This window comes from Atractosteus spatula, chromosome 6 (genome assembly GCF_055471065.1).
Source record: "Atractosteus spatula isolate fAtrSpa1 chromosome 6, fAtrSpa1.hap1, whole genome shotgun sequence".
NCBI lineage: Eukaryota > Metazoa > Chordata > Actinopteri > Semionotiformes > Lepisosteidae > Atractosteus > Atractosteus spatula.
In genome coordinates, this window is record NC_142711.1 from 9,172,336 (window position 1) to 9,184,741 (window position 12,406).

General features: G+C 39.9%; 1 protein-coding gene across 1 annotated transcript in view; it reads right to left on the reverse strand.

Annotated features, from left to right (window-relative positions):
- cspp1a (centrosome and spindle pole associated protein 1a) overlaps window positions 1-11,736 on the reverse strand; it is a 40,987-nt gene extending 29,251 nt beyond the window's left edge. Inside the window, exons 1-5 of the mRNA XM_088919001.1 lie at window positions 11,554-11,736; window positions 8,774-8,876; window positions 4,297-4,393; window positions 2,107-2,210; window positions 1,072-1,152 (exon numbers count right to left, since the gene is read on the reverse strand). Of these exons, the coding sequence (XP_088775127.1) occupies window positions 1,072-1,152; window positions 2,107-2,210; window positions 4,297-4,393; window positions 8,774-8,872 (381 nt within the window). The 5' untranslated portion in view covers window positions 8,873-8,876; window positions 11,554-11,736. The remainder of the gene's footprint in view (window positions 1-1,071; window positions 1,153-2,106; window positions 2,211-4,296; window positions 4,394-8,773; window positions 8,877-11,553) is intronic.
- Between the last annotated feature and the right edge of the window lie 670 nt (window positions 11,737-12,406).

Below are 12,406 nucleotides of genomic sequence, written 5' to 3' on the forward strand. Positions count from 1 at the left end.
ATCTGGTATAACAGTCGTTCTGTGCAACAAGAAGCTGAGATGCCCAGAGTCTTGAGCATGTGCCACATGAGCAGTCAAACTGCTTACATTAAGACTATGTCGAGACTAGCCGTTATTATCTCTTCTGATCCTTCGTGGTTCTGCATGAAGAATGCCTTCAATCAGATGTTTTAAAGTCCTTCAATGTAGACATAACTACTCAATCAATAAATGAGTTCACAATAAAGGAGTACTGGTCGACTCTAGTGCAATCAGTGATTATGTGGAAGAATGAAGGGGTATGGTGGAATCACATGGACGCAGTGTGATTTGGGGGGGAATTAAACTTACAGGTTCTGGTAAACTGAGTGGATTCCTGTAGGAGTTGTGCATAATGATATTGTATGGGTTGATGTCGTTTATGTAATGTTCAATTTATTTTTAATGTAACCATTATTTGTACTGTTTACATGTTTTTGTATGTCCTGTGTAAAACAGGTCTATGTGGATACATAAACTTCTGAGAAATCAGCTAACATATTATCATATCATTTGTATACGTTTGAACCATTATTAAAACAACACACTTTCTGTTAAATTCAGCGATTTCAAGCGACCACAAAAATTGGGAAACTTCCACTTAAAGTGTAAAGTTAAATAAAGTTCCAGGCCGGAAGAAAACGCTTTTTATACTTACTGGGTATTGCTTCACCATGCAGCCTACTTGAAATGATTCAAAACCAGCCAAGGCATTCATCAGGAGAAAAGCTGGAAAAATCTTGCACAGGCCAAGTTCATCTCCTCAGAGCACAGGGTCAACCATTTTATATGGCGCCCCTGGAGCAGTTGGGGTTAAGGGCCTTGCTCAGGGGCCCAATGGACTAGGATTCCTCTGCTGGCCGCAGGATTCGAACCGGCAACCTTCCAGCCAGAGGCGCAGATCCTTAGCCACAGAGCCAGCGCACCACACCATAAAGCTCAGTAAATACAGCAATCCATAACTGCACTACTTTGGTGCAATACATAATACACCTTTACATGTTGGTGAATAAGCAGTAAGTTCCAACCACAATGATAAGTCATACTGTCTACCTTTGCAGATCTTCTTTCGCCAATTGGTAGTGAAAGGCCCTGGGTGTTCACGTCCGTCTCCCCACTACTGTTATTTTTTTTCTAAAACAAAAAAAATAAAATTAGGATGCAGAGAAAGCAATTCGACAATGTTAAAATATGGAAATGTAAAATCTTTGGTGAGGCATAAATATTTTAAAATGCAATAAAGACCATGATTTTGCTCTACATCATCAAACTTCAATTTGTAATTGTTATTAACCCCAGTTCTAAGGTTGATTTTATAAACAAACTATGCCACTTTTAGATAAGCTTCTTTTTGTATGTTACCTTAGTAGTATACAGTGATTAGATGTTGATGAGGCAGAAGTGTTCGATCCTCTGTGGTGCTTAAAGGATCTCATTGTTACCAATTACAGAAAAACATCCGGTGCAATTTTCAGATCGCTTGTAAAGTAGCCCGACTAATCTGCTTTACTAAATTAGTGTTAATTTCAAGAAATTAAAATGTTGATTTAACAGATTAAATGAGTATCACCAATCTTTAGAAATGTAGCACATTACTAAATCTAGATAGGATGAGAACCCAAAGGACCCAAAGTGAGCTTTAGAAAATAAAGGTCAAATAGCACTAGGCTCCACTGGCTGCTCTTTAGAATTACAATTTTACACATTATGTGCAATTTTACATACCTAAGAATCTTGCAAAACTACATTTCAATGACGCCTTTGGTAAATTAAAAAATGCAGATTGCTAGAAAAGCAAATCTGAGTGCATAGGAATCAGTGCTCTTAACCAAACAGCTATGCTTCTAAAAAGCTACGCTAGAACAAGTTTAAAGAGACAGTTACCTTTCTTCTACCTCGAGTTAATTCCTGCAAGTTATTGGGAAAACAGTTTAGAAGGCAGAAAGAAATACTGTACCAACAAACATTCAGGAAAAATAATTAAAGCATTACAGTTCTAAGAAACAATTACTAACATATGTAACAGAATAACTTCATTCAGCAGAAAAAGACCCATATGCCATTTCTTAAGGGTTAGGTGCAGGTCACCTGAGCCATATAGCGTCTGTAATCCTGACGCAGCTCTTGTTTTAGCTTATGCTTCTTTCTCTCATAATCTTCACCGAGCGGCAAACTCAAGCCATAGGTCTCATCTGAAATACAGAAGAACAAATGAGAGGTGTTTTATACAGTTTTGTATGGGGGGGTCATGAAAGCAGCACAGAGATATAAATGCACCAGGTCTCTGTTGTGAATGTGTGAAAAGAGTTAGGTTACTGCCAAAGGCATGCATCCCTGAACAGAAATGCAGTCGATGTGTCTTGAGCAATGATTGTTGTCACCGCTTCTAAGCCAAGTACATATAGTCCATAGTTGAATTGGTCCCTGCTGCAGCTAAGCTGATGTGGCAGCTCATCATTGTTATTTTCTTAACAACTGGAACTGCGGACAGCAGAATGATTCCTCCGAGAAAGTTTAAAGGGAAACTGCAAAACTATTAGAAGGTTAGAAAGAATCAACATTAATGAGTGCATATCACAATGAATGTAAATGCAAGTACAATGAAAGTAAAATGTACACAGTAACATGTAAAACCTCCAAGTTACATCACAAAATTGATTAACTTTCCATGTATGTGCAGCGCTATCTTCTGCCATTCAGAAAGAGGCAACAATACTTCCAGTGAGCTGAAGCGGCCCTATTCCATTGTAAACAAACAGGCCTGTGAACACATCGCTTCTAATCCAAGAGAAATAATGCTCTCGACTTCGAGACTGTTTCGCTTGTTTACTCTGCATGCAGATCACGTTGAAACATTTCTGCAGTGAAATGTCTGGTGCACAACCTGTAACTATGCGCTCATATATCCCATTACATTAGTCATTACAGTGACTAGTGAGCAGGAGGGGCCATTTCACATCACAAGTCTCGGGAAGTCTCGCTCTCGCCCATGGTGGGTGGGTTCCGACAAAATGGAGACTATACAGTATTTCCAAAAGAATACAATTTTGTGCTTAATTCGGAAATGGTCAAATATTACGATACCGTCAATTTATTCTGTAAATATTATGATACCGTCAATTTAGTTTGTTAATTGCATATATCTGTAAAATCTGATGACTTTATGTACTCTCTATATACACTTTTTATTGTTCACTCAGTTAGGCTAAAGAAAAATTTCCACTGTATGTAAACAATAAGAAATATTTGGATTCCAGGACTAGAGTAGCAGCTCCAGGACAACAGTGAAATCCAAAAATGACAGTATCCCTGCAGGGTAGACAGTCCCGGGGCCCCTGCAAAGGAACCACTAGGTCAGGCAGTAAGAGTGGACAGGGAGCCAATGGGCACGGTCATGGGAAGCTGACATGTTGGGCAGATAAACCTAAAGGATGGACACAGGCTTCCTTTCAGCCAGAAACCCCCTGAAGAAAACGGAATGACCAAAGGCAGGCAGAATACAGGATTTCAACCCCATTACAGGACAGTAAAGGGTGCATGACCACTGTTGAAAGCCCCAGGCTGGACAGTGCCAATCAGACAACAAACTCCTAGATGCAGAAGCTCAGGGTAAAGATCCCCTGCGCCCCCGCCTGGATAAAAAGGTTCTAACACAGCAGGAGTTGCCAGGGACAGCAGCCCAGGAGCTGGATCAAAAGCAGGAACAACAGATGATGAAATACTTGTTTAGAGAAATGTCATCAGCTCTTGGGGTCAATGCCAAGCTGTGCTTCATTACAATGATCTCCCCAAAGACAGTGGCGTAATTTAATCTTCCCATAACACTTTTAGACACATTCATACCAGCATTCTTCAAGCAAGTCTCTCAAGCCCTGCCTGATATACCAGGCCATGCTATCAGGTGTGGATGAGTGCATTTGCTCAGTTTTATATTTGGTGCTACACCACACCAAAGGACAATGAACATTACCTTTCTAACCAAGACTGATGTTATCTTGACATTTTATTATAGGCAGATACTGTTGAAATCTGAAGTCAACAAAATCAACGTTTGCTATACTTGGATACTAATTTGAAACCTATCATGAATACCATGGCTGATGTCACTGTGCTCAAAAGTATTTCATCATTTCAAGTTGTAATTTAGTTGCAAACTACAGTCAGGCCTATATAGTTGGTCTCACCTGGTCCAGCAAGGTAACCAACAGTTTTAATACTGCCCTCCTACCACCCCTTCCTTAAGGTCAAGAACAGAAACACCTTGCTGTGGGACATTACCTTTTCCATGCTCGTTCTGAGGCTTCTGTGGCGAGGACCACTTGGAAGGAGGAATATTTTCCTTAAGCGCAGAGTTGTACACATTGTCAGTCTTTGTCTGGAAAAAAAATAAAATTCAATTATTCACAAGAAAAACTAAAAACAAAATAGGTTTTCATTTCAGCCATATAAAATCCACAAATAATTTCTTCTCTTGTTCCTAAATAAGGCATGAGCGACACACCAATTTTAATAAACTAGATGATTTCCAGACTGTTTCCCAACTTTCATTTAACACTCTCCTGAGTGTTTTCAGCATAGCCTGACTGAATGTAATCCTGCAGCTACCGTGCTTTGTAAAAGTATTCAACCCTGTCCAATTTTGTGGAAGTACAAATGATGCATGCACTTTAAAAACTTGTATTAACTGTAAGAAAAACTTTGAAGCTTTAATTGAACACTTTCTGATGGCAAAGTCAGCAAATATTGCATATCAGATGGACATCATTGGAAGAAGGTGAATACTTTTACAAAGCAATACAAATCACTATAAAACATTGCTGTTATAGTCGTGGTCTTGTGCAGCCAGAACATACTGTAGCAAAGGAGTAGAGTTATGCAAGAAAAACACTTTCTGAATGAACATCAACAGGCAAATTGTAAATTGTGTTTCTGACTGAGTGACTTACCACTGGTATTTAGACATCAAAAGTCCAAATGACAATCAAATCAGAACTGGACATATATAATTGCAAAATATCACCTACTAGGCCTATATATTGGAAATGCCTAAGTTTTCTTTCTGCTTTACGTAAAACAAAAATCAAACAATCAAAATCAATAATCATAATTGATTTGGATACTCACTTAGCACACTTCTAAACTCATCCAGGACAAAGCACACTGCTCTTCCTGTATCATCATAACCTTAAACCCCTGCAACTTTATGTTCTCACTCACATAGATGGTGAGTCACTGCAAGCTGGCACAAAGATTGCTAAGATCTGCACAAAACTGGGGATCAAAGTCAAATTAATTCTGCTATGCCTCTTACAAAACGTGAGGATGTATGGCAGTGCCATTGATTCTCTTTGCCTGCTGGTGCAGATGTTTTATTTATGGACCCGCATGGAAGGCTAAATATAGTACAGCCTAGCTGCAGTCTCTGATAGCTTCACAGTCTCTAGCACAGATCAGAGACCCAACTTCAGCTCAGTCCTGTCCTATCCTCTTTCAACTAACTGGATTTTTAATTTCTGGTTAGGGATCCTATCTATATACTCATTACACTTGCACCTGATACTGCTCTATCAGAGATGTATAGTGATTTAGTTTGATATGACCCTGCATATTACACACATTACAATTATTTCCATTTTCTGCACTAGATGTCCACTTCAGTACAAGCAAAAGAGAAAGGAGACTCCTAGCTCAGGAGGGCTGGATCATTTTCACTGTTAATAAAACAGAGAATCACACCCAAGCCAAAATCAATTTTAATTTTCATACATTACTTTTAGTGAAATCCATGCATGAACCATACTACACTAAACTTGAAACGGATCAAACTGCTTTGTTTGATCGAGCATCCACCAATTTATCATAAGTAAAACCACTAACATACCTGCCTTCGCTTTGCTTCTATTATTTCAAAGTATGGCTTTCTATTCCAAAGCAACAAGAAAAGGCACAATTCAAACACTGAAATAACATCAAATCGTTCTAGTCAAATCAGGACAGATCATTATATTTGTGAAGGATTTAAACATACCTTTTATGGCTGCTGGCTAAGTGTCTTTGTGAGCACACAAGCACTGATTTTTTAAAATAATTATTCCCTCTGAAGCACAAAGAAGTAAGAGAAATGTAGAAATAAAAGAATGAGATTGATGCCTGGGTACAAATAACTTAATAATACATCAAATTTAATTTATTAAATCTATATATAAAAAAATCAACAACAATCAAAACCATTTAGTAAAAGGAACACCAAAAACGGCACATATATGCATTTAGGAACAAAAGCAACTCATAAATAAAACAAGCAAATAACCGTTTCTCTGCATGGTGACCATTCTGCAATACATGCATTCCAACAACCCAAGAGTTTCCGGATACTGTCCTGGTAAATGCACTGAAAATGTTAAGGCCTGCATAGAAATCAGTATTAGAGACCATCTCTCAGGGGTTTACAACGTCACTAACTGAAAGGGCCAAAAGCTGGAGAGCAGTAAGGCTGGATAGTAGGGTAGAGGCTGAAAGTGCGGCCAGTACAAAGCGCTGATTAACCCCACTGCAAGGTGCCTGGAGTCAGCCATGAGTGTGGCACAGTGCAGTGCTCTGGAGAACTGCCCGAAGCCAGCGATTCACTGATAACGGTGTGGAAAACGAAGACAGGGTGGGAGGTTTCAAATGATAATGCAAGTGTTAATTAATAAGCCGTTATTTAACACTGACTGTGGAATTTTCAATATTAATATTCATATCTCATTATTAAGTAACTGTAGTAATCCGATTTATAAATTCATGCAAAGTGCTGTCTGCATCTATTTGACTTGTTTGCAAGGAAATTCTTCCAAGATCCATGTTAATTAGTATGCCAAAAACAATGTATTTGCGCACATAATCTAATATGACTACACTATCAAATTATAACTATAGATGTACCATTATTATCACAAAATATAGATCTGATCACTTTGAGCATACATATATTTTTTCAACATATAAAGAGTACACCATTAAGTCTTGAAAATGGAAAGGCCACTATATGACTGAAAATCCGATGAAACATGAGAAAACATAATTCAGTACAACTGGATTAGAATGAATGTTTCTGCATTTTTGTCTGCTTTGTGCCTGTCACCACTGTAAATCAACCCAGACGAGGCACTGTGCTTTTCAAATACACTAGTATTAATAATAACAAAATGTGTAATTGCAGGCAATAAATACAAAGAAAATAACACATGGAGTAAGAGGGATCTTATAATACAGCACAAAGCAAAGATCCACAGGGAATGAGCAAATGTTGCTTTCTCTAGTTTAAAAATGCACAGCAAGATTACACAAATGATCTGCTATTGGACAGCATTTTTCTTATATTCATCCCACATGCATGTGAAACATTAGCATACTGCTCAGGACCTACAACTAACATCGCTGTGTTTATTAATCACAGTGGTCCAACTGAGCTTAGTGTGAGAGAATAAACTGCTTGACATGCTCAATAAAAGTGGCAAGAGGTGTAATGTCAGTGACTTACGAAGATCAAGGCCCTTTTTCTATACCATTCATTCAGAAATTTCCTGAGCAATTTGTTTTCCTAACATTATTGAGCTGTGTAGATGAACATCCCTTGCAGCCAAGGCTTTTACTGGAAGACAAGTTGGCTAAAATAACTACCATTTAAGAATCCCCAGCGAGATGCTTTGTTGCAGCTTAACAGATCAAGACCATACGGTGCTCAAGTGACAAACAGGACACTGAACCCCTGCTGCCCCCTCCCAACACACAGGGTCAGTACCAGAACTCTCACGAGGTGATAGAACACAAGGCATACAAAATTAGGGGACTATCTAAACGAGAGATATGGCGTAATAAATGACACCTTGTCACCTACTTGTTTTCCAAATTGTCATCACTTTAGGAAACACCCCCATACTTTCATTAAAGCTGCATTCTAGTCCTCAGTATCATGATAACGGGAGTGCTCCCCTCCTCCTCCAGTACTCAAGGACATGGCCTCCTTGTGTTTAACCTGGTCCCTGGGTGTTAAGATGGGCATTCAGCCAGCAGCCATATCACCCTGCAACTCACAACAGGCATCCCACTGAAGCTCAGCAGGTGTGAGGTTGCTGCTGGAAGAGGTGTTAGTGGGACCAGCAGGGGGCGCTCACCCTGCAGTCAGTGTGGGTCCTAATGCCCCAGTATAGGGACACTATACTGTAAAAAGGCGCCGTCCTTCGGATGAGACACAAAAGCGAGGTCCTGACTCTCTGTGGTAATTAAAAATGAAAAGAGTAGGGGTGTAACCCCAGCATCCTGGCCAGATTTCCTGTTGGCCCTCACCAATCATGGCCTCCTAACAATCCCCATCTATGAATTGGCTTCATCATTCTGTTCTCCTCCCCACTGAGAGCTGGTGTGTGGTGAGCATTCTGGCGCACTATGGCTGCTGTCGCATCATCCAGGTGGGGCTGCACATTAGTGGTGGTGGAGGGGAGTCCCCATTACCTGTAAAGCGCTTTGAGTGGAGTGTCAAGAAAAGCGATATATAAATGTAAGCAATTATTAATGATTATTATTATAAGCTGTGGCTAACTTAGAAGCAACAAACAGGAGCTGAAAGGTGGGCCACACTAGTTGAATGGTTGTACAGATCGGATCTCTGAGGCTTTGCAACTACACGGCTTCAGCTGTTACTTGAAAACGAACACTTACAGTAGGTGAGATTTAAAAAGATATCTCATGGCCTTTTAGTGACCAAGGCACTCACCTTTATTTCCATATAAGGTGGATCGTGTTCTAGATTGGCCTTTTCTCGAGCCACCTTAGCCTTCTGCTCTTCAAGAAACATTTCGAGTTCATCATCCATTTTCCTACATGAGAAACACAAAATAAATAGAAAATATCAACACAGCTATCCACTTAGTCAAGGTACTAAGCTGTACTCTGCATGTTCCAAGGGGCAGGAGTGTAAAGCAGCAGGTGGGGTTCTGGACATGTAACTGGGAGGCTGCAGGTTCACATCTTGGGTGACGCACTGCCACTGTGCCCTTAAGAAAAATACTACAATCTGATTGTTTCAGTAAAATGCCCTGGTACAAATGAGTATTGTCTTGTCAAATAAATTATTGATTTTATTAGATATTCTCTTTTGTCACATAGCAGCTGTCTTGTGAATGCACATGCCATTGTCTGTACAGCACAGTATCTTTTGCAGTGTTCACCTATCTTTAATATGTAGAACACAATTAAGTCATTTTCTCTCTCAATGCAAAGTTATTTAAAAAAACATTAATTTCCCTTGACTGGAAATATTGATGTGAGATTTTATAAAGAATTATTGAAATACAGTGCAAAAAGATGTTTTGCCTTTCCGGAATAAAATTAGTGATTACTAAACAAAGATCCTTATTCACATCTTGGTTAAAATGAAAAGGTGCTTGATATGCACTGCTGGAGACACATCACTGATGCCACATACAGCAATACAAAGAGTAAAGAAATGATACCCTAGAAAGCCAGGGTGCCTGACACAAAATGCAGCAACATATTCTACTTTGGATATTTTGAATGTATTCAGGAAACATGTAAACTTTTGTGCCCTTGCTCTCCACAAAACAAACTATGTAGATCTCTTACAACCCTAGAATTCGAATTGATGACTAACCTGCTCACCATGACCACCAAAGTAAACAATGAAATGCCAGCGTGGCCTGTAGATGTACTGTATACTGCACAGTACTGGGCTTGGCACTCATTCGTGTTGTGTACAATGCACTGTTACATATTTTAACATGCAGCAATACAGACACATGCACTTTGTTAAAAGCAGCACTGGACAAAATTCTCTTAGACACTACTAAGATTTGCAGCTTATGCTTCTGGAAGATGGGACTTACTGCAGAACAAAGCACTTTTCTCTGATTACACTTTGGCTCTATGACTACTATAAGTATTAATCTAATTAAAGAAAACAGATGAGTCACTCAATATGTAATGTAGATGTATCTAGAAACCAGGCTTTTTATAGACATGGGAGAAAACACAGTATTGTAAGAAACTTTCTATTAAGTTACCTTTTTTTTTTATAAGAAACAGTACTGCTTTCCCACATTTTCACTTTCAAGTAAGCTGAACACTGGGAGAGTTATAACCCAGATAAACGTCGTCTTCAAAGCCATTCAAATCTGCTTTACCAGCAAAGTCGAAATGCCAGAAGCCAATTTAATCAGCCTGGATCGTTAAGTTCACAGGTTAGTTCTTCATTCCTTTTGCACTTCCTTACATAATTCCCCCCTTCCAAAAGTACTCCTGCTCCTCCTGATATCTGTGAAGGTATCTATAAGGAATCATGTGCAATGTCAAAATCACAAATGGAAGGGAAAAAAAATCACTGAAGAGCACTACTTACGCTTACTGTCAAAGCGCTCAGCAGTCTTTACACTCAAGGTTGAAAGACCTGAACTCGGAAGACGTTTTAGCTAAATGAACCCTCCCCCAAAATACAGAACATAAAGGTCATTATACACACGGTACAGACAGCCGGGGGTAAAACCTGTTGTTTCAAGATGTAATCGACTTTTGGGAAAACAACCTCTAAAAAAAGGCAATAAAAGATTTAACTGGCTGTTTTTCTAGGTAGTAGAAGTGCCAGTTGCATTAACTGGCTGCCCATTCTGATAAAAATGCTTGACCTGCCTTAATACATTTAGGACATCAGTTACTTAATACTCTTTTGGAATGAAAATAGCCCACCTTCACCATTACGCGCAACATATAAACCTTATATGCGGCACTGGGAATCTTTTAAAGTCCACTTTATAAAACCATTCCTTCAAACAGACCACATGTAAAGATAAGGGGAAAGAGGGGGTGTAGAGAACAGTTTTAACAAAGGCTGCTAAGCAGCTAGCAAAGCAGTAAGATCCAACACAGCTCCTGTAGAACAGAAACACAAATCATGCAGCTCTGCAAACAAGCGTGAACAGATCGGGATATACCGTTACACACCTGTCGGTTTCTAAGTTTGTGTGAAATTGGCCCGAATACTTGCTGTACTATTTTGCGAAACGGCGTAAATGTTTCAATTTTAAGTCGCTCAATTTTTTCTTTAATACTAACGTAAATTAAGTCTTCAGAAAAAAAGGCTTACAGGGGCATCACTGTCTTCGGATTATTTCCAATGAAATAAAATTAAAAAATAACGTAGAAATCAGTGCCACTGCCTCTTTAATACCCGTTGTTAGGCAACCACTGTACACAACGTCTTAGGCCACATCGCGGCGCCGAGCACAACCGCTAATATTAACTGCAGCTTATCGACAAATAGTTGACAAACATCCCCGTCAGGCAACTTATCATTTAAAACGCAGACTTATCACTTCTCACTTCAGCAATAAATATATGCGGTTCCGGGGGAGGGGGGGGGGGATCATTCGAGCTAAGTTGGGCGCTTTAGACACAACAACCCCCTTCAGCAAAGTATTAAACACGACAGTTCAACGTTACTGTCTCGAACACAAACTGCATGTTTTTGAAAAGGTCCCGTACCGTACGACAGCTTTAACGTATCCTCAGCGGAACAGCGCGCATCCTCCCCTTGGAGAGAAAAAAAAACCAACAACACATGAAGGTGTCCACGTCCTGAGTGCTTTCACGGCCGCCGGGTTTCAACGAATAACACAGCGGACCCGCCGCCCAGCAGCAACAAGCCCTCAGGGGCAACTTGTCAGCAGCAGCAGGGAACTGCCGCCCGCTGCTGCAGGGAAGAAGAGCGAGGGGCGGGGGAACCTCAAACACCAGAGCACAGGGAATTACACAGCTCCCCCTAGTGGGCTGGAGGGACACTTATACACTGCTATCCTGTGAGGGATCCTGGTGACCCTGTGTTTGGGGTTATTTGTGGATCAAATTCACGTCTGATTTCTTTCATGTCTAGATCTCTTGTTTGTTTTTAAAACGGATTCTTCCAGCCTTTATCAACAAAAAATGACATCTGCTTTATTAAAGCAATTCTCAGTCACTGTATGCTTAAAGCAGGTCCAGAGCCATTGACTTCTTTTTACGTTGTATGTAATTTATGCTGGTATGTCGGCATGTTAGTTGTATGTTGTTGTCGCTGCTGCTGCTGTTCTGTGTTGGTGTTTCCTTAATGTCCTGGTATCAGAGCAGACGTGCAACTAAGCATTTCATTGCACTTGTGGATATGACAAATAAACTGAACTGAACTCTTTCAAAGAGCAGGGGCTCATACCATTTAAATTTCACTCTGCTCTCCGAGAGGAGGCTGTTGGTCCATTCTTGCTTGCTTGCTGTGGATGATGTGGATCCTCTCAATCCTCTGGGATGGAACTAATAATAATTGCTTGCACTTCTATAGCACTTTTCTGGACACTCCACTCAA